The 22154-nt window shown below is 49.0% G+C and overlaps 1 protein-coding gene across 2 annotated transcripts; it reads left to right on the plus strand.

The window, feature by feature from the left end:
- Positions 1–5769: 5769 nt before the first annotated feature.
- On the plus strand, positions 5770–10025 carry CHP2 (calcineurin like EF-hand protein 2). Of its 2 annotated transcripts, XM_043914531.1 has the most exons (7): positions 5771–6090; positions 6520–6592; positions 6684–6764; positions 6893–7023; positions 7196–7257; positions 8227–8349; positions 8550–10025. In XM_043914531.1, the coding sequence occupies exons 1-7, from the start codon at positions 5814–5816 to the stop codon at positions 8601–8603; spliced, it is 801 nt and encodes a 266-aa protein (XP_043770466.1). In that variant the 5' UTR covers positions 5771–5813; the 3' UTR covers positions 8604–10025. The 2 variants fall into 2 exon arrangements, with proteins under 2 accessions (XP_043770468.1, XP_043770466.1); XM_043914533.1 differs by lacking the exon at positions 7196–7257 and having other exon boundaries at positions 5770–6090.
- Positions 10026–22154: the final 12129 nt, after the last annotated feature.

Here is a 22154-nt window from a genome sequence, read left to right on the forward strand (position 1 = left end):
CTCGCCTGGGAAATCCCACGTACAGAGGAGCCTGGAGGGCTGCCATCCATGGGGTCCCGAAGTGTCGGACATGACTGAGCCCAGCACAATAAAACTTTATTAAAAAAAACTGGGTTATTTGGAACCTGCAGATTTTAGTTGTGCACATGGCTGCCCCATATCACAGAAGTTCCCAGCTTCCTCTACAGGTAGGCTGATTGTGAGACTAACTGTCCGTCCAGGATGGAATGGGAAGCAATTTACATGACTTCTAAGGATATTTCCTAGGAGAGAGAGACAGGTCTTTTTCTCTGCTTCTTCCTCTATCCTGCTGCTGAGAAGGGGAGCTCTGTGGCTGGAGGTCCACCCTGACTGGTGTGCATCCTGGGTGAGGGCAACTCTCCGGGGACGGTAGAGCATCCAGGGAGAGGAGTTTCCTGGAGCAGCCCTCCCAGACCAGCCCTGGACTGTCTGCCTCCAGACCCAACCATGAGACAGATGCAAACGTCTATTTGCCATTCTTATGTGAGGGCTCTTTGTTACAGCTGAACCTTAACCCAACCAGGACAGCTATCTTTTTAAAAAATCAATTCATTAATTTTATTTTATTTTTGGTTGCATTGGGTCTTCATTGCTGCAAGAGGGCTTTCTCTGGTTGCGGTGCTCGGGCTTCTCACTGCAGCAGCTTCTCTTGTTGCAAGCACATGCTCCAGTCGCTAGGGCTACAGTAGTTGCGGTTCCCAGGCTCTAGAGCACAGGTTCAACAGCTGTGGCGCGTGGGCTTAGTCTGACACATGTGGGATCTTCCCGGCCCAGGGATCAAACCCATTGTCCCCTGCATTGGCAGGCAAGTTCTTATCCCCTGTACCACCATGGAAGTCCAGGACAGCCGTCTTGGAGGGAACTTCTTATGTAGTTACCTTGGGTAGGGTTGCTTCAAGAACCACAGCTGTTTGAAATTCTCAACTCTCTCTTCCTCATGGTGACAGCCAAGCTCAGCTTCAGCCCACTCTCCTTTCCAAGCACTTTTCTGGAAACCTAATGGGTGAAGATCCTTGCTCCCAACTAAAAAAGCCTGGAGCTAATATCATTGTCCAGGGGCTACATCTTGTTCTTTCCTCCCACGTTTGTGCACTCCACCCCTACTCTCTCCCAAAGAGGCAGCCTGTTTTGAAATATGCTTTCCCTGTGAATATCCGTAGATTCCAATTAAATACCTCAGGAAACAGGCCACCTTGTGTGTGGTGTAACTTGATTATTGCCAGAAAGATGAGTTTGGAATGCATAAGTTCCCTGCTAAGCCGGCAAATTTAAAAAGCTTAATTTGAAAAACTAACCAAGTTCCACTCATAGCATGAGGGCAGAAAGTTGGATTTGGTCAAGCCTCAGCCTGAGCTCTCAGCCTGAGGACACAGATATTTGGACTTCCCAGGAATCTGGCCTTGTCTATATAACCTCTTATATGCCCTCCACCCTTAAGCAGCCTGCAATTTTATGGGGAAAAAAGAGCTCTAACATATATTAAAATATTAGGACTTCCCTGGTAGTCCAGTGGGTAGGACTCTGTGCTCCCGGTGAAGGGGGCCCAAGGTTCAATACCTGCCCAGGGAACTAGATCCCACATGCCATAGCTAAAAAGATCTTGCATGCCTCAATAAAAAGCAAAGATCCCATGTCACAACTAAGACCTGGTGTAGCCAAATAAATAAAAATAAATATTAAAAAAATACTAAACTCATTATGAACATTGTAAAAACAATTTGGGTTGTCTTTTTATTATTGAGTTGTAAGCACTCTATATTTCCCCAACTGTTCTGGTATATTTCCTGATTTGGGACAACAGACTGGTTCCAAATATGGAAAGGAGTACTTCAAGGCTGTATATTGTCACCCTACTGATTTAACTTACAAGCAGAGCACATTGTGTGAAACGCTGGGCTGGATGAAGCACAAGCTGGAATCAAGATTGCCGGGAGATATATCAATAACCTCAGATATGTAGATGACACCTCCCTTATGGCAGAAAGTGAAGAAGAACTAAGAGCCTCTTGATGAAAATGAAAGAGGAGGGTGAAAAAGTTAGCTTAAAACTCAACAGTCAGAAAACTAAGATTATGGCATCTGGTCCCATCACTTCATGGCAAATAGATGAGGAAACAATGGAAACAGTGAGAGACTATTTTTGGGGGCTCCAAAATCACTGCAGATGGTAACTGCAGCCATGAAATTAAAAGATGCTTGCTCTTTGGAAGAAAAGCTATGACCAACCTAGTCAGCATATTAAAAAGCAAAGACATTACCTTGCTGACAAAGGTCCATCTAGTCAAAACTATGGTTTTTCCAGTAGTCATGTATGGATGTGAGAGTTGGACTATAAAGAAAACTGAGCATTGAAGAATTGATGCTTTTGAGCTGTGGTGTTGGAGAAGACTCTTGAGAGTCCCTTGAACTGCAAGGAGGTCAAAGCAGTCCATCGTAAAGGAAATCAGTTCTGAATATTCATTGGAAGGACTGATGTTGAGGCTGAAACTCCAATACTTTGTCCAATTGACACGAAGAACAGACTCATTGGAAAAGACCCCGATGCTGGGAAAGATTGAAGGCAGGAGGAAAAGAGGACAACAGAGGATGAGATGGTTGGATGAAATCACCGACTTGATGGACATGAGTTTGAGCAAGCTCCAGGAGTTGGTGAAGGACAGGAAAGCCTGGCGTGCTGCAGTCCATGGGGTCGCAAAGATTCGGACATGACTGAGCAACTGAATGGAACTGATTCTTGCACATGCATTTTTCCAATTGGACCTCTGTTATACTGAAGTTGGAAGTATTGCTTCCTCAAAAATGGCTAGCAACTCTTATGCAGCTTAAAAGCAGAAAACAAGCATTCAGCCCGAATCCTGTTCAACAGATTCTTCAGATGAAATTCTCCCCAAAGCATCTCTCCTGTAAATGCCCTGAAAAGATGTGGCCAAGTATATATATGAAGTTGATTGGAATGCTACTTATGTGCATGAAGCAGGAAGGGGTTCTAACAGAGTGTTTTCCTGGAAGCTTGTGATGGTGTGTGGACGCAGGTTGTTAATGACTCGCTGACATGATTTGCGTCAGTGCAGCGCTGACTCAGAGATTAAGGCTGGAGGAGCTCTTTCCAAGATCAGCAGCCCAAGCTGGCCTGAGGTAATTATTGCAAACTTCCAGGGACTGTTCTCACCTCCTCGGTTCAGAACCTAACCTGACCTACACTCCTAGGGATGCACTGCAGTGATTGCTGGGCTTCATTAGGGAGCAGCATGGTTTCCCGCATGCTTTAGTCCTCAGGGGGCATCGAAAGGGAATTGAGCATTCTTGGTGCCAGTTGTCTAATCCTTGGGGTATCTGAAAGAGCAGAATGCACTTCTTAGATCAATATTTTCAAGGCTTATCTGGTGTCAGACTCTGCCTGGGGCTGGAGGCTTGATTGTTTCCCTCTCTCCAGGGTGGGTATGAACTTGAACCCTTGAAATGAACAGCTTGCATCTTTTCCCCTTGGGAAATCTGTGTATACGTGTGGTTATGATGGAGGAATACAGGGTAATGATACATGCAAAGTTGGACTTGCAAAGTGGTGCTTGTTCCTTTACAACATGATTTTCTCAACTTTTTTTTTTTTAAATTATCATCCCCATTGAACGAGCATTGTTAGACTTTTTTTTCCTTAGCCACCTCTCTCCCATGGAATTTTAATATTACAGATATGCTGTTGTTCGGTATCTAAGTCGTGTCTCTTTGTGACCCCCTTTGAGGACAGATGAAAGTGAAAGTCACTGAGCTGTGTCCAGCTCTTTGCAACCCCATGGACTATACAGTCCATGGAATTCTCCAGGCCAGAATACTGGAGTGGGTAGCCTTTCCCTTCTCCAGGGGATCTTCCCAACCCAGGGATCGAACCCAGGTCTCCCGAATTGCAGGCGGATTCTTTACTAGCTGAGATATCAGGGAAGCCCCCACCCCCGCCACCGCCCCGCCCCTTGAAGATAGATGCTTTGTCATAACTCACAACTTTTTAAGTGATGGCGGCGTCCACCATAAAAATGTGGGAAGATGGTCGTCTAGCCAGTGTGTGAGTTAGTGTACTTAAAGGGCCTTGCAAAGTGCAGGGACCGTGGTGCGTGCTCAGAAAAATGAGAAGCCTTGCTGCCGTGGTCACTATGTTCAGGGTGGTCACAGTGGGGTTTGTAACCCTCCCTGAGGCTGCCTGTGAATTCTTTGGTGCTTGAGGGCTGGTCAGAGGTCTAAGTCATTCCCAGCCTGGAGCTTCTACCAGAGCCCACAGGGTTCATAGGGGAGCAACTGGGCTGGCAGGGGACTGCGGCAAGAGGACCCCTTGGGCGCCCCATCTAAACATGGCCACTGTTCCCAGCTGTATGCACTCGAAGCCAGGGAGGATGGAGGGCCTAGTGGTGTCAGATCTTCTAATTTCTCAGAAAACAGGAATTTTGGCTCCATATCTGCCTACGATGCAGGAGACCTGGGTTTGATTCCTGGGTCGGGAGGATCCCTTGGAGAAGGGAATAGCAACTCACTCCAGTATTCCTGGAGTGTCCAGTATTCCTGGACATGACTGAGAGACTAACACGCGGAGCTATATTCTGATTTTTAAGCATTGACTCAACTAAACATCGGAGAAGGCAATGGCACCCCACTCCAGTACTCTTGCCTGGGAAATCCCATGGACGGAGGAGCCTGGTAGGCTACAGTCCATGCGGTCGCTAAGAGTAGGACACGACTGAGCGACTTCATTTTCACTTGTCACTTTCATGCATTGGAGAAGGAAATGGCAACCCACTCTGGTGTTCTTGCCTGGAGAATCCCAGGGACGGGGGAGCCTGGTGGGCTGCCGTCTATGGGGTCGCACAGAGTCGGACACGACTGAAGTGACTTAGCAGCAGCAACAGTAACTAAACATCAACAATGTTATATGGACCAAACAAAATAGATGAAACCAAGAAATGCTGACTTGTCCAGAGTTAGACGCATAGCTGGGATTCCAATTCGAGTCCTCTCAATCCAGTGCTCCTTCCACTTAAAGAGCCCTTCATCTATGCCTCACGACCCTCCCCACTCCAGCCCACTTTGGAGCGCCTTCGAGGCCGCTCCCCCTGCCTGGGGAGGGGGCCCAAGCTGGGGCCTTCCGGGATTGGGACCAGAGTGTCTCGCTCCCCTCCCCAGCCGCCACCCTCTTCCCAGAAGAGTTTGGATTCTCTCTGCAGATGAAGAAAGTCGGGACCTCGAGCCTTGCTCTTCAGGACCGGGGAGGCCCCGGGCTGGGAAGGCCGGCCCGGGCGGGAGATGGCAGGTCGGTGCCCCAGCGAGCGTGGGAACGCGGATTCGCGGGGCGGGGAGGCGGACTCGCGGGATTGGGGGTGAACCCTCTGGCGGGCGACGGATCCTCGGGAAGGAGTCTGTCGGACGGTCGAGGAGGGGCGGACCCTCGAGGGGTGCGGACCCTGGGGGGGGGAAGGTGGACCCAAAGCGGGGAGGAGAACACTCGGGGGCGGGAGGACAGCCCTCGGGGGGCGCGGACCCGCGGCGTGGCGGGGGAAGGTGGACCCTCGGGGGGGAAATGGACCCGCGGCGGGGGACAGGGGACGGGGGACGGGGGACCGATCCCGGGTGGCGGGGCCGACCCGCAGGAGTGGGGAGAGGCGGATCCTCAGAGCCGGAGGAGGAGCCGCGGGAGTTGGGGACAGACCCGAGGGCGGGGGGAGAGGCGGACCCTCCGGAGGGGCCGGGCCCGCGGCGGGGGCGGGCCCAGCCCTGCGCAGCCCCTCCCTGCCCGACCTCGGAGTCTAGGGATGAAACCTCCTGTTGTTCGCGCCCGCCCTGCTGACCCCGCCGCCCTGGGCCCGGCTTTGCATTTGCCCGGGTCGCGGGTGGGAGGCAAGGAACGCCGGGGTTCAGGAGCTTGGCTCCCCGCCAAGGCTGCGGCCTTCGGCCCCGGGGCCACGAGGCGGCCGCGCCTGGGCGGCGGGCGGGGAGAACGGCGGCCCGGCGGCAGCTCGGCCATGGGCTCCCGCAGCTCCCACGCCGCCAGGATCCCCGACGTGGACAGCATCCGGCGGGAGACCGGCTGTGAGTGCGGCGCGCGGCGTCCGGGGGTCCAGCGGGGTCCCGGGCGCTCTGGACCTAGGGCAGCTCCTGGAGAACCTAGGAGATCCCAGCAGCCCGGCTCCCTGGGGGTAGGGGGCGCGTTCACCCAGGGGTCCCGGCTCCGGGCTTGCGGGCGCCCCGGTGGCCCCGGGCCGGCCTTGAGGCGGACGGAGGCGGATCGAAGGGGTGGCTTTGGTCTCCCGGATCTCCCGGGTCTCGTCACGCCCGCCCCCTCCCTGCGCGCTCGGCCCTGGGGCCCCGGAGGAGCCCTCCCTTCAGCCAGCCCTCCGCCCCCCGCCCACCCGCTGCGGCCGCCGGGTGGACGGCGCGTGCCCCGGGATCCCGGCGCGTCCTCAGCGTCCACCTTACTCCCCCGACCCCCTTCTTACCAGCCCCCTCCCCGCCCCGCAGTCTCGCAGGCCAGTCTTCTCCGCCTCTACCACCGGTTCCGCGCGCTGGATAGGACCGGCAAGGGCTACCTGAGGTGAGCAGGAGCTGGCCTTCTGACCTCGCACCTCTGCTTTCTGACCCTGTCCCCTCCCTGACCATCTCCTCTTTGAACTTTCTCTTTCCAGCCGCATTGATCTGCAGCAGATCGAGGCGCTGGCCGTGAACCCCCTGGGAGACCGCATTATAGACAGCTTTTTCCCAGACGGGTGAGCCTCCCGGGGGTTGGGAAGATGGGGCTGAGAGCTTGTCAGGGGAGGTCGGGACCAGAGGCAGAGGGATGGTCACGGTGAGCACCGCTTCTGCCCCATTGCCCGCCTGCTCTCTCCCCTCCCAGGAGTCTGCGACTGGACTTCCCAGGCTTCGTCAGAGTCCTGGCTCATTTTCGACCTGTGGATGAAGAGGAGGATGGAAACCGGGACCCCAAGGAACCCGAGCCCCTCAACAGCAGAATGAACAAACTTCGCTGTGAGTTTGTGCCCCACCCCCCAGTGAGACCCCAGATTTACTTCGTCCCGTGAGAGGCCCAGGCACCCCCGACTCCCTTTGGGAGCCCTGCCCCCCCACTCCCCCAAAATGAACTTTTGAGGGAAGAGAACCAGGGAAGACCCATCCTTTCCCTCCTCCACTTTCCTCCCAGTTGCCTTTCAGCTCTATGACTTGGATCGAGATGGAAAGATCTCCAGGCATGAAATGCTGCAGGTTGGAAGAATGCAGGGGCAAGAAGTGTGACCAGGAAGGGTGGGGTGGGTGGTTGAATGGAATAGTTGTGGGGGATGGGGAGATGGTTTGTGGGTGGGAGATGCAGATGACTGGGGTCTTGGATGGGCAGTGGGAATGGGTGGTGTTGGAATGTGGGTTAGCTGGGAGATGGAATGGGGAACATTTTAGTATGAGGTTGGACATAGATCAGTGGCTCTCAATGAGGGGGGAGGGATTTAGACCCCTGAATGACATTGGCACTATCTAAGAAGCGTATTTGGTTGTCGCGAATGAAGAGAGGGAAGGGGAAGAAAGGGAAGGGATGGTGTTCCTGACACTTAGTAGGCAGAGATCAGAAACTCTGCTGAACATTTTACAATACACAGGATAGCCCTCCACCCCCATGACAAGGGGTTATCTGGCCCCTGATGTCCATAGTGCCGAGACTGAGAAAGACTGTGATGAAGTGGGGGATGGATTTGGGACTAATTGAAGGATGAGGTGGGGAAGGGGGTAGAGGCTAGATGGAGGTTGGGTAAAGAACCCGCCTGCTAATACAGGAGACACAAGAGAAGTAGGTTCAAGCCCTGGGTTGGGAAGATCCCTGGTGAGGGTATGACAACCCACTCCAGTATTCTTGCCTGGAGAATCCCATGGACAGAGGAGCCAGGTGGTCTACATTCAGTAGGGTTGCACAGTCGGACTTGAGTGAAGCCACTTAGCATGCACGCAGTGAGCTTGCTGTATGTTGCTGAGGCTGAACCTGGGGTAGTGAAGGTTGGATGGAGAAGTGATGAGAATTATTGGGGATTGTGGTGGGAAGTGAGTGGAATGGGGTGAAAAGTGAAGGAGAGATGGATTGCAAAATCGGTACTAACAGTTGGGGTGATGTGGACAAGGTTTGGGGGTTGGTGCTCCTAGTCCTTTGCCTCCTCTGATGGCTGTCTCTGTCTCTTCCTCCAACCCCAGGTCCTCCGACTGATGGTTGGGGTACAAGTGACAGAAGAGCAGTTGGAGAGCATCGCCGACCGCACGGTGCAGGAAGCTGATGAAGATGGGGATGGGGCTGTGTCCTTCCTGGAGTTCACCAAGGTTAGGGTGCCCGCAGGCCTGGGGAGCTGAGATCACGAGTCCCTGGGACAGGTGGACATGGGGGATGACGTTGGATGGAGGAGGGCGTAAAGAGAGGGGTCCCCGGGGAATCATGGGGCCTCGGGAATGGGAAAGGAGGTTGGGAGCATAGAGGTTTGGAATTCAAGCCTCTTGACTACCACCCATCTCCCCCTCCCCAGTCCTTAGAAAAGATGAACATCGAACAGAAAATGAGCATCCGGATTCTGAAGTGACCCCCGTTGTGCCTTTGGGTAGCTTACATGGACCAGTTCTGCTTGGGATTCATCCTCGGGGAGGCACAGCCCCAGTGAACTGTATTCTTATGTCTACGCTGAGCTCTGTTTAGGGCCAAGGAGAGAAAACCGGAAGGGTGTGTAATAATTCACCTGATCTCAGATTTGTGAATTGGCCAGAAATCTTGGCGGTTTTAAGTGACCGAAAACCCAAATCAAAGTTAAAGAGGAATTTTATGGGCTCATACATTGAAAAAGTATGAAGATATCTTCAGAAAACTGGGAAAGTCTGGAAGTGTCTCAGGCACAGCTGGATCCAAGGGCTCAAAGGGACTCAGTTTTTCTCTGTCTCTCATCTCAACTTTCTTTTGTGTTGGATTCATTCTCAGGAGGGCTCTTTCCTTGTGGTGGAGGATGCTCATGAGCAGCTCCAGGCTTCCATCCTCTTAGCAGTGGGAAGAGATTTTCTTTTTTCAACAATTCCAAGCAAAGAGTGTCTTTAGCCCCACTGGAGCCTTGTCCCATCTCCAGGGGAATGGAACTCTCTATTTGGCCAGGACTGTGTCATGTGCCAACCACTAAAGCCAAGAAGTAAGGCCTGAGGACTCAAGATAGGGTAAGGGGTGTTGCTTCAAGGAAAATGAAGGGCTCTTATCAGAAGGGGAAAAGACACTGGTCAAGCAAAACAAGAGATCTCCATTACTGTTGGGTTGACCAAGTGGAGGGATTATTAAAGTCTGGTTTCTTAAATGGGTTTTCTCTGATCTCATAGGTATTTGCCAGTGTGATGAGGATGGGTAGCTGGGGAAGAGGTGATGTAAAAATAATAAAGAAGACATCTTCCTAGAGTATGAGATAATTAAAAGGTTTGGGGAGTACTTCCTTTTTTTTTTTCCATGGTAAGATGTTCAAACATTGGCATTTCACAGAATAGAGTATAAAAGTCACATAAAATCTGGAGATCCTATGTCCATCACAAAGCACTCTCGCTGTACATATAGGAGATGCTGTGGGTACCCTGCCTGTATCCCTTCCCAGGCCTGTGCTAGGGTTGTCTTGTATCAGCACATGGGAGCCAATTGTGCTTCTGTCTTCCTGACTCTGCTTTCGGTGATGTCAGACTTGGTAGCTTCAAACTGCTGTGTTGGGAGTCTTTACATCATAGACACTGGCAGATGCAACAGCCTGGGGCTTTTCTGCTTGGAAGAGCCTGTTGTTAAACATTTATTAGCATATCAGCTGCCTAGCATTCACCATTACTGTGTATGCCAATGACTTTTCCCCAGCTTTATTGAGGTATAATTGGTGTAGAAAAAACTACATATAATTGATGTATGCAATTTGGTGAGTTTGGACATATGTATACTCTTGTATTACCATTACCACGATCAAGGTAATAAACATATCAATCATCTCCAAAAATTTCCTTGTGCCCTGTTTTTTTTGTTTTTTTAATGAGTGTAATGTGTACTAAGAACATTTACTGTGAGACCTACCTGCTTAACACATGTTTTAGTGCACCATATTATTGTTTACTGTAGGTACTACATCGTATGGCAGATCTCTGAAAATTACTCAGCTTGGATTTTTATTCAGTCATTGTTGTGTCCGACTCTCTGGTTGTAACTCTCTGACTACAGAGAGTTCCTATCCATCACTATCTCCCGGCGTTTACTCAAATTCATGTTCATTGAGTCAGTGATGTTCTCTAACCATCTCATCCTCTGCTGCCCCCTTCTCCTTTTGCCTTCAATCTTTCCCAGAATCAGGGTCTTTCCCAATGAGTCAGCTATTCGCATCAGGTGGCCAAAATATTGGAGCTTCAGCATCAGTCCTTCCAATGAGTATTCAAGGTTGATTTACTTTAGGATTCAAAGGTTGGATCTTGTTATTCAGGGGACTCTCAAGAGTCTCCTTCATCACCGCAGTTTGAAAACATCAATTCTTCGACACTAATCCTTCTTTATGGTTCACCTCTCACATCCGTACATGACTACTGGAAAAACCATAGCTTTGGCTATGTGGACCTTTGTTGGCAAAGTGATGTCTCTACTTTAATACTTTGTCTAGGTTTGTCATAGCTTTCCTGGCGGGCTACAATCTATAGGGTTTCAAAGAGTTGGACATGACTTAGCGACTAAGTAACAACAACAACGTGTATACCACTTTTTTTTTTTGCTTCTGAACCAAACTTGGTCTCATTTTATTGGCTCGAACAACACAGGGCAGGAAGACTGTGAGGACTGACTCAAAAGCATTGGTAACAAGTTTTGGTGACCCAGATAGGACAGATCATGGCCTTTTGGCCTGCACCAATCCCCTAGGCTCCAGCTTGCTCTAGCGTGGCTTTGGGAGGTTCATGTTAGGATGACTGACTCTAATCTCTGAGTACACTCTGATCGGGTAGAATGGTGGCGAACTCAGAACCACTCTGCCCAGCAACCTGGTACCCAGGTGTGGTGTGCACCCAGCATAGCCCCCATAGTCATTTGGGCTGTACCACCTTGAGGGGTCCCTCCCACTGTGGTATCTCTGGGGATCAGAGACTGAAACTCAAGCATGTCTGTCTGCTGTCTCTGGCTGGTCTCCCATGCTGCTGGACGCCTGGGGACAGTGGGGATCCCTGGACGAGAGGGAACCCAGCAGTCCTGCCTGTTCTCTTGCCAGCGGTCTGTTCTCTTGACCTCTATACACGATATCATGGCTGCACCAGCGCTTTTGCTGTCCTTGCTGACCTCCAGAGGTCAACAGTTGCATTCTCCATCATCACTTCCAGTTTAGTGAAGGAGCGTGGGCGGCCCTGTGAGCCAAGAGGTGAGACCAAGAAGAAACCCAGATCATGGTTCTTATGAAAAAACAGAATGAGGACACTCAGTCCAAGTTCAGAAAAAGGCACTAAAGACATGTGAACACGAAAGGGTCCCAAGGGAGGCATGAGACCAATGACCTGACTTCTTCCAGAAGTGGGCTGGGGAGACCTGTGAGCTGCTCTCAAAAGGCAGAGGAGAAAAAGGCCTGGAGGCAAGGCCAGCTACTGGCTCTTGCCCTCAAACATCAACCAGTCAGCATGGGAACCTGGACTAACCACCCACAGAGACTCTTGACTCCGGTGAGTGACCTCTGGCCCCCATTGAGGGAGAGCAAGCCAAGGAAACTAGGACCCAATCAGTGTGCCGTATGTACACAAGAGGTACCTGGAAAAGAGAATGTGACACCCCCCAAAGGGATGGAAATGCAAATCTCAGCTACTATCCTTGACAGCAAGTGGTTCAAAAAGATGAAGCATGTTGGGGTCAGGAGGCTCCTAAGTTGGCACTCCAACTGACCCTCAAGGAGCCCTGGCAGACTCTGGCCATAAGGGCAAAGACTGCTGAATTCTTAGTCGACACCAGTGCCACTTACCTGGTTCTGAATTCTGGATTGCTTCCCAGGTGGCTCAGTGGTAGCGAATCCGCCTGCGATGCAAGAGACGCGGGTTCAGTCCCTGGGTCTGGAAGATTCTCGAGAGAAGGAAATGGTGACCCACTCCAGTATTCTTGCCTGGAAAATTCCATGGCAGGCTACAGTCCATCGGGTCAGGACTTAGTGACTAAACAACAACAAAAACTGGATCAGGCAAACTTGGTCATAAAAAACTGTAAAATTATGGGGCTATCATGGAAGGCCTAAGAAAGGACATTCATAGAGCTACTAGAGTGTGAACTGTATGAACACAGGTGCACCCATTCCTTCTGGTTCATCCCCGAGTGCCCCCTACTCCTGCTAGGAAGAGGCATCTTACTTAAACTGGGGGTAGTGTCTGTGCTAAGGTGCCTCAGTTGTGTCCGACTCTTTGTGACCCTCTGGACTGTAGCCCGCCAGGCTCCTCTGTCCACGGCATTCTCCAGGCAAGAATCTACCACGCCCTCCTCCAGGGGATCTTCCTGACCCAGGGATCAAACCCATGGTCTCTTACGTCTCTTACTGAGAACTGGAAGGTAGGTTCTTTACCACTAGCGCCACTGGGGAAGTAATCCCCAAATTGGGGGTTACTCTCCACCTAATGGGAGACAAACCGGAGACTGGTGTCCCCTTAGGCAAAGAGGCAGAAGATGATAGTGTTAATAACTGAGGACAAACCTCCCCACACAGAGCAAGTCCATCTCCCTGGAGTAAGTCCTGAGGTCTGGGCCCAGGCACAGGTAAGACCAGCTACAGAGCCAGTCCTGTGATAGTCCATCTAAAACCCAGACATACATGGCCCAATAGAAAACAGTACCTCTCCGCCAGCCTTCCCCTGTGATACAGATCCTAAACGACCAGTGCCTTATTAGACCAGGCCAATCGGCCTGTTATACCCCATCCTCCCCATAAAGAAACCCAATGGGGAATACTGGATGGTACAGAACGTCAGGGAAATCATTGAAGCCACTGAAGATGTACATCCATTTTTCCCTAATTGGTACACCATGCTGGCCATGCCACTATCCAATAGGACCTAATATTCTGCCCCAATCTCTGGAGAAATGACCTGGGGAAATGGACCAGACCCCCTGGACCACTTGTATGACCCTCTGTCTGACCTGAAGCTTCTCTTCTGAGAAACAACTGAAATGTGGCCAGGGAGACTCAGGCCTGGCCGTAAGCCTTGGGCCAGGGCCAAAGGCCTAGAGATCTGCATTTTCAGGAAAAATTTGACATGTGAGTGTTATTCTTTTGCTAATACTTGGGCCATGGATCTTAAACTGTTCGGGGTCCCTTGTCTCCCAAAAGTTAGACAAACGGGGATCGCCCATCTAGGCATGAGAAGAGTTAGGACCGAGGCCTGGGGGCAACCACACAGACCTAAAGAGAAGTCCCTCTCCTCCACTCAGGCCATCCATGCTCAGCAGGAAGCAGTTCCCGAAAAGGACCCAGGCCCTCAGCATCCCCTCAAATCCATACAGGGAGGAGCAGGACACAGGCAGAGGAGGGGTTTGTCACCAGCAAAGCCCATACAGAATCCCCAGGGAATAAAAATAGAACCTGGGTGATAAAAAAGTAAAGTCTGACCTTGTTTCCTCTGTGCTGAGTCTAGTTCACTGGCTTCCAGGACAGCAGGTGTCAGACCTTCCCAACAGGATTCCTGGTGCAAAATGGTGGTGCTCATAGCTCAACCTCCTATACCACATTTTTATCTATTTCATCTGTTGATGGACATTTGGGTTGATTATTGTGAATAATGCTGCAAAAAAACATGCAGTGCAGATATCTTTTCAAGATAGCCATTTCATTTCCTTTGGATATGTGCTCAGAAGTGGGATTGCTGGATCATATGTTAGTTCTATTTTTAACTTTTGAGGAACCCCAATGGCTTCTTCCTACAAGCATGGGTGACAGTCTGTCCCGGGGCCTTTGCCTGCTGTAGGCATGTGCTCAGCCTGTGTGGGGCTCAGGCGGAAGTGCCAGGGAGTCAATGACCATGGGGGCAGCTCTCATCCAATGAGAGATGGACTGACTGACTGAAGTGGGGTCAATCGTGTCCGCCAGTTTGTGACCCCATGGACTGTAGCCCTCCAGGCTCCTCTCTTCATGGGATTTCCCAGCAAGAATCTTGGAGTGGGTTGCCATTTCCTGCTCCAGGGGATCTTCCTGACCCAGGGATCAAACCCCGGTCTCTTGTGTCTCCTGCATTGGCAGGCGAATTCTTTACCACTGCACCACCTGGAAATGGAAGCTAAATACCTGCTTCCTCACCTCTCAGGTGGGACAACAGGGGCATGTTCTCTTCACTCTCAGACTCCCAGCAGGTTTGAGCCCAGTTGGCCACGGTATTGGCCTGCTCCTATGGCAGCCTGTTTGGCTCCTTTTGTCCTATCTCTCTTTCCCCTATCAGTGTTTCCTGGATCACCTCACAAGCAGACACCTTGCTCTCCAAACCTTGTCTCAGGGCTCTCTGGAGAAACTCAGCCTGACATGTGCCAGACCTTCCAGAACACAAGCTCACGGTCCTCTGGGGTTGCTAGCGCTCCATGGGACACTTAGAAGGAGCCCCCGGGTAGGTATCTGTGCAGCTCCTGGTGTTTTCTGAGTCCAGGGAATTTGAGGTCATGCAAGGACTATGCACCTTTGGGGCTCTAGGAACGTGGAATTATCTGAGGTGGTACGTTGACCCCACTTGGACTTTCGCATTTTGATTATGTGATTCTGACAGATGAGTTTCATAGCTGAGGGGAGGGGGCAAAGAGGATGTTTGATTTCTGATGAAATTTTGAGTTTTTGTCCGAGGACGTCTGCTTGAACAAAGACTTTTTGATTGAGAGATGTTTGCTTGGTTTTTGGCTCCAATGGAAGGTGGGGGGAGGGTATAAATCTCACTGCGTAGCTATTTTTTCCAGGCACTGTGGGGGAAGATTTGGGCATAGAGAGAAGGAGAGGAGAGGGAGGGCGTGGGTGGGTGGGAATCATCCTTTATAGTTGGTCTTTTCCCCATTACAATGTTTCTCAAATTTTCCTGGCAGTAACTATCATCTGATTTAAAAGTTCAGACCCTTCGACCCCATTTGAGAGCTCCTGAGTCTCCAGGGAAATCTATATTTTAAATGTGTGATTCTGATATTGGAGGTCCAAAGATTGAACTTTTAGAAACGCTGGCCTGAAGGCTCTGGTTCCACTGACCTGCTCCGTGTCAGTGACTAGTTGTTTAATCGCTAAGTTGTGTCTGATTCTTTGTGACCCCGTGGACTGTAGCCCACCAGGCTCCTCTGTCCATGGGATTTTCCAGGCAAGAATACTGGAGTGGGCTGCCATTTCCTCCTCCCAGGGATCTTCCTGATTCAAGGATCGAACCTGTGTCTCCTGCATTGCAGGTGGATTCTTTACCACTGAACCACCTGGGAAGCCCGCCAGTGACTAGTGCTTCTGACCAGTAAGAGTCCCTGGCAGGCCTGGGGGATTCTTCCAGTCTCTACTTGCTGTTCAGGTGGGGCAGGGGAGCAAACCGCCTCTACATTTTCTCAGCCTGAAATGCCCTGTATCTTGCTGAGCTCAGGAGGTTAGATACCTTTGTCAGGCAGGAGGGTGGGGTGTCCGTCTGGCTGCCGTGGTATAAACCGGTTGAACCTCAGCCTCTTGATATCGACTCTGACAGCATAGCCTGTGGATTTGTTCCATGGGGAGGGGGGTGCCTGATGACATGGGCGGGGAGCCTTGTGCTCTGAGCAGCCGCTGCCAAATGTCAGTGATTTGTTTGCCACCCTTGGCTCGCTTGCCATACAGTCTCTGCGTGCTGTGCCATTATTCACTTATTATTTGCCAATGAACAGGCCTGTTTAAAAATGTATGTGTTTGAGTTTATAAAGGAAACTGAATATTACTCTTGTAAATTACAAACTGCCATAAACAAAATAACCATACAAACACAATACATACAAAGGAACAACAACAAAAAGTCAAAAAGGGAGATTAGCAAGCATTAAAGAGTTGTGAAAGACAAACCTGCCTGAAACACAACTCCTCTGTGATAATCTGAAGGATGGAGAAAGAGAACCATCTTGTCACTGAGTGATTGGGTTTATTTAAAGCTGTGGGGTCATCTCGGAAAATCATCTTGGGTACGTGAGCAATGCCTTTCCTAACACATTGGGATCCACTGGCTTGGGGGAAATGGGAGGCAGCAATCCTGGGTCCAGGGACCATTTTAGAGGCAGCCATTGGTGGGTTGGGCATCTGGCTCCTGGGATGGGCTACTGGTCAGCTTGGGTTTGGTAGAGGTTGGCCATGCAGTGAGTCCACTCACCAGGTCAGGTCCAGGACAAGCAGCAGGGCATTACAACAGATGAATTGTTACAGAGCTGGAAATGCTAAGAGCAGCAGCCCCTTGCTGACATCGGAGTCCAGGCCTGGTAAGACTGTAAGCTTGGCAGCAGAGCCTGTGAACCTGGCTGCCTGCTGGACTCAGATGACAGAGTCCTCAAGGGAGCGGCTGGGGGCTTGGTGCTTGGGATTCTCCCTTGAGAGGGGCTCCCTGGAGAGGTATGGGACAGGCTCTGAAACTGACCCTTGCCTGTTCCACCAGAGATGCTGAAAGGGCTTTTGCTGACCTGGAATTTTCTGGAAAAACTCATCTACATATCCTGAAAATAAGATGGAAATTCCAAAATCCCCTTTCCTTGCCAAGGTGACTGAACCTGAGACAGCATGAGTAGGAGCCTTGGGGAGCAGCACTTAAGTAGTAATGTTGTGTAAAGCTAATTATGGCTAATCAGGAAAGCAATTAAGAATTCTGAACTTGACTCTCAAACACAATAGAAGGAAACTCCGGGTTGTCCTCGGCCCCACCCAGCCAACACCAATAAAACTCTTTTGATGTTTACAAGGCAAAATATAGACTTGATTCTTGGCTATACAGCTAACCTGAGAATCAGTGTGGTTCAGTAAAAATAATGAGTTTTGGAGTTCTATTAAGCCTGAGATTGAATCTGGATCCTTTCGATTACTCACTGAACAACCTTGGGTAAGGAACTTTACCCTTCAATGCCTCAGCCTCTTATATCTATGAAAGAGGTAGATAAAAGCAGTACTTTGTAGAGTGATTATGTTTTATCCCTCCCCTAGTTCACCCCCACCCTCACCTCTGCTTTACTTCAGCTGAGGCCCCTTGACTCCAGCTATAAACCAAGACTCTGGTCCGTATCAGTCAGGAATCTTTCCGTTGCAACCAGCTTATGAAAGACTAGGAGTTTATAGTTTCATATAACTGAAAGAGTGTCCAAAGGGAGACCTGCCAAAGGGTCCCAAAGGCTCAATGATATCATCAGAAATTTGTCTTTTCACTCTCCCCTCTGCTTCCTTCTGTGTTGGTTTTGTTCCCCAGCAGTAATCTCAATGAAAAGAGAATCTCTCTTTCCCAATAGTGCTGCCAAAAGACCCAGAAATGAACCTCAGCTTAAAGAAGTAAACCTCACGATAACCAGGTAGATGTAGCACTCTGATTGGCCAGACTGGTCACGTGCTCACCCCAGGAGTTGGAGATTGCAATCCCACTTGTATCAAAATATAGAGCATTGTGTGTGTGTGTGTGTGTGTGTGTTACTGATTCCTTAAAGGAAAAACAGAATGCTGTTGTGGGAAGAAAAGGGCTGTATGCTATCAACAGATAACTATATACCAGTTAGGGTGTTATTATTATTTTTTTTTTTTGGCTACAAAAAACAGAATTACAAACTAACTGTGGCTTTAACAATTGAGACAACTGCCTCACATTATAAAATGTTTTTGGTGGTAGACAGTTCTACAGTTGTTGAGTGGCTCAACAATTTTATTAAAGCTCCAAAATTTTTTTAACTTTCCATTCCTCAGTATATTGACTTTTAATACTCAACTTTGTTGATTCCATTTACATAATGGCTGCTGCGGCTCTAACCATCACACCATCACAGGAACAATATCTAGAACGGGTGGATGGCTAGGGCAGCTAAAGTTAACTTCTTTCATGTCTATTTTGATCACTGAGGAAAAGTTTTTCCAAATGTATATCCCCCTCATAGATTGTCTTTTAGTTGTCATTGGTCAAAATAAGAACACCTCTAGTTGTGAGAGAGGGTAGAAAAATGAGTATCTGGCATTTTCAGACTTTATCATGAGACATGGATTTTCCCAATAGTGATGAAAAGAGAGAAATAACAGTCGTGTAGCATATTATTCTAAATGTGACTGTGATAATGGAAAACTCCTAATGTTGATGGCTTAAGACAGCAAGAGTTTATTCCTTGTTTACCCTGTATGTTGTTAGCTGTGGGTCAGCCCTCCTTGGCTCCGCATGCCTTCATGCTGCAGGACCCAGGGTGAAGGAGCAGCCCCCCTCAGGGGCATGCCTCATGGTAGAAGGAAAGCAAAAGAGCTGCAGGAAACACAGCTAAGTTTCTCTGTGAGCCTGCCATAGGACTTGTCTCCTTGGATACCGTTGGCCAAAGCAAGCCACACTCCAACCCGAGGTCCACAGGGCAGGAAAGTGTACTCCCCTGACAGGGAGTCATGATGTTCTATCACATGATAGAACAGTATCTGTATAGCAAGTCACCCAAAAACTTAGCTTAAAACAACCACCTTTTATTATACCTGACAATTTTGTGCGTCAGGGCAGGGCTCAGCGGGGCAATTCTTCTGCAGCACGTGGTGTTGACTTTGACAGAGGCCACTCTGTTGTATTCGGTTGGCCTCAGGTTGGTCTGAAGGGTCTGACTTGGCTTTACTCACAGGTCTGGCACCTTGGTAGGGATGGCTTGAAGGCTGGGCTCCCTGGCATGGCAGTATGAAGGTTGTGGGCTTCCTGCATGGCAGCTCAGGGCTCCCAGAGACGGAGTCCTTGGAGGCAGGAAGTGGAAAAGCCGGGACCTGGAAACATCACTTCCACCATAATGTACCAGACAAACCAGTCACAGAGCCCATAGGAGGAGAGGAGGTGGACTCCCTCTCCGGAGCAGAGGAATTTTGAAGGATTTAAGGCCATCTTCTACTTGTCACATGTGGATTTAGGAACAGACACATAATCTTACAGGGAAGGGAAGTGGATTTTCAAGAAAATGATTTGTTTTTGGCTGTGCTGGGTCTTCACCGTTGTGCAGGCCTTTGTCTAGTTGTGGCCAGAGGGGCTACTCTCTAGTTGTGGTGAGCGGGCTTCTTATTTTGGTGGATTCTCTTGTTGCAGGTTCTGGGCTCTAGAGCACATGGACTTCAGTAATTGTGGCACGTGGGCTTAGTAGCTGTGGCTCCTGGGCTCTATAGCACAGGCTCGATAGTTGCGGCCCACAGGCTTAGTTGTCCCTAGGCAAGTGGGACCGCCCCGGATCAGGGATCGAACCTGCAGGTGGATTCTTTACCACTGAGCCACCAGGGAAGCCCAGGAAGTGGATATTTTTAAAAAATGAATTTTAAAATGGACCTTACCTTACCAATGAACATAATCATGAAATAAATATTATTAAAACATAGTTATGTTAAATAGTTAATAGCCATCATGAAACCTACATAATTAAAACATAGTTATGTTAAATAGCACACGTTATGCTTAATATATTTGTATACGCATAACATGTTTTAAAAGTTAGTATTTATTATGAAACTGAACATATTTTTTTGGCATATGGGATCTTAGTTCCCCAGTGAGGGATCAAACCCATGTCCTTTGCAGTGGAAGCATGGAGTCTTAGCCACTGGACCACCAAGGAAGTCCTGAAACCAAAATATTTAAAACAGTGGGGATATTGCTACAGAAAGACCAATGGGACAAAAAAGGAAGTACAGCCACACACACACACACAGGGTTCATACAGTGTCATAAAACATTATATATTTGTGTATTAGATCCCCCCAAATCACATCACAAAATGAAATAGATTTAAAATAAAAAAGGGTATAATTGAATATTAATGTAATCTTGAGTGGCCAAGCCTTTTCTAAGAATAATCACAAAGGAGCCTATTAATAGTACTAAATATATAAAAATTCTGTATATCCAAAAAACATGAAAGAAGTTAAAGGGCAAACTGAAGGCTTCTTTGCATTATATTAATATGTATCAAACATGGGGTTAAAACCTTTTACATATAAAAAGCTCTTTCAAATCCTTTTAAAAAGATGAATATCATATAGGCAAGGAAACGAACAAAGCAATTTTAAAAAGAAGTACAAATGTCCAAAATCATATAAAAATATTCAGCCTCAATGTTCATTAAACTCTGATTAAAACCATGAGTGGCAAGTATCACAGGCTACTAAAACCGAAAATGGGGAAAATATAAAGGGAGGGTCAATGATCATGAATGTTTGGAAAAGGGGTCAGCACACTATGGCTCACGGTCAAATCTCAACCACTACTTATTTTTATAAATAAAGTTATATTGAAACACACACACACACAAAATAAAATAAAACCACGACTCTCCTAAGGATCACTCTGCTTTCATAAATCAAAAGCCTCAAAACCGGCCCTCCTCTTTGACTCAGAACTCTCATTCCTAGGAATTAATCCTAAGTAAATAATTATGGATGTGCAGAAAGATTGAACTATCAGATTATTCACCTAAGTCTTGTTTGTAACAGCATGAAAACTGGAGTCAATTAACCATGCGCCTGTGGGCTGGGCAGCTGTGGGGTGCGCCGGGGCAGGGTTCCTTCAAGAATGAACTTGCCCTTCACTTCAGAGAATGCTGGGGCTGGCAGATTCCAGCTTTGACCTGCTTGGGATCCACTTTACTCTCACGCAGAGGCCACGCTGCTCTGAGGCAGTCCTGGCTGCTGAGGACCAAGCAAGGTGCAAGGGCCTGAGAGTTCTGCTTATCCGCGGGGCTCCTCTGGCGGGAAACGGCTCCAGATTCCCTGCTCACATGGCTGAACCTTTGCCAAGTCCGTGTTGCTATCTGAGGCGCCATTCAGCCAGTCCTGCCTCCTCACTGTCTTATCTTCCCAGGTGTTACTCCCAATGGCCTTCCACTGTTTGCCTCAGTGTCTGATTCCCGGAGAACGCAATGAACATAGAGCGTTAGGGTTCAGTTGGAGTTTCATTGGAGAAGCACAACCATTAAGGATGAAAGGGACTAAAGGACTTACTATAGAGATCAGACCTTGCTCATCTGAGGTCATCAGTGGTCAGCTAGTCAGGATGTAAGGGGGAGGATTTTCTGAATCTGGTGTTGGGCCTGATGTCGATAACTGGGAAGAAAAAAATACACCTAAAGTGGAGGAATGCAGAGATGAGCAGGAGCTGGTGGGGACAAAGTGGAACATGTCTCTGTTAACACCTGCTGTCTTGATGATGTGAGTAATTGGCAGGAGAAGCTGGCATCCTTCACCTGCATCTTTCAGGATTTGGAGGAGCCAAAGGAGACCCAGAGTTGCCAGAGGAGCTGCAGGCCTGGGCGCCGCCCCACACCAACAAGGGGAACCAGCAGATCCTCTGCAATGTGTGTGAGTGGCCACAGAGCCCTACACCGGCCTTCAGAGCATAAAAACATCTTCTCTCTCACTTCTGTCTGCCCGATCCTACGTACATTTCACTCTTGGCCAACTATAACCCAGACTATAGGGAAGGGAATTCTGGGAAATATAGTTCCAGCTTAGCTAAAACTGAAGCAGAATGAAGCCATCATAATGGGACTGGTTAAAAATAATACATATTCATAAAATGAGGTGGTATTTATCTATTTAGAATGAAGCTGCAGATGAATATTTATTGTCATTAAAAGGCAACAATATCTACTTTATAACCCCATTTGTAAAAATTGTGGTGGTTTAGTCGCTAAGTCGTGTCTGACTCTTTTCGACCCCCATGGGCTGTAGCCCATCAGGCTCCTTTGTCCATGGGATTTTCAGGCAAGAATACTGGAGTGGTTTGACATTTCCTTCTCCAGGAGATCTTCCTGACCCAGGGATCAAACCTGTGTCTCCTGTGTCTCCTGCGTTGCAGGCAGATTCTTTACTGACTGAGCCACCCAGGAAGTCCTGTAAAAATTGTATAAACATATAAAGGCAAATGTTCTAAGATGCTAAACATTTTAAAACAAAAACAAAAGTCTGATTGAGTCACTCTTCTTC

The sequence above is a fragment of the Cervus elaphus genome, chromosome 10 (assembly GCF_910594005.1).
Source record: "Cervus elaphus chromosome 10, mCerEla1.1, whole genome shotgun sequence".
NCBI classification, from domain to species: Eukaryota; Metazoa; Chordata; class Mammalia; order Artiodactyla; family Cervidae; genus Cervus; species Cervus elaphus.

Bases quoted from the DNA above. Each gene is read 5' to 3' on its own strand.
- CHP2 (XM_043914531.1), top strand. From the start codon at position 5,814: ATGAAACCTCCTGTTGTTCGCGCCCGCCCTGCTGACCCCGCCGCCCTG. The intron at 6,091-6,519 runs GTGAGTGCGGCG...CCCGCCCCGCAG, and splicing joins CATCCGGCGGGAGACCGGCT to TCTCGCAGGCCAGTCTTCTC. The intron at 6,765-6,892 runs GTGAGCCTCCCG...CTCCCCTCCCAG, and splicing joins GACAGCTTTTTCCCAGACGG to GAGTCTGCGACTGGACTTCC.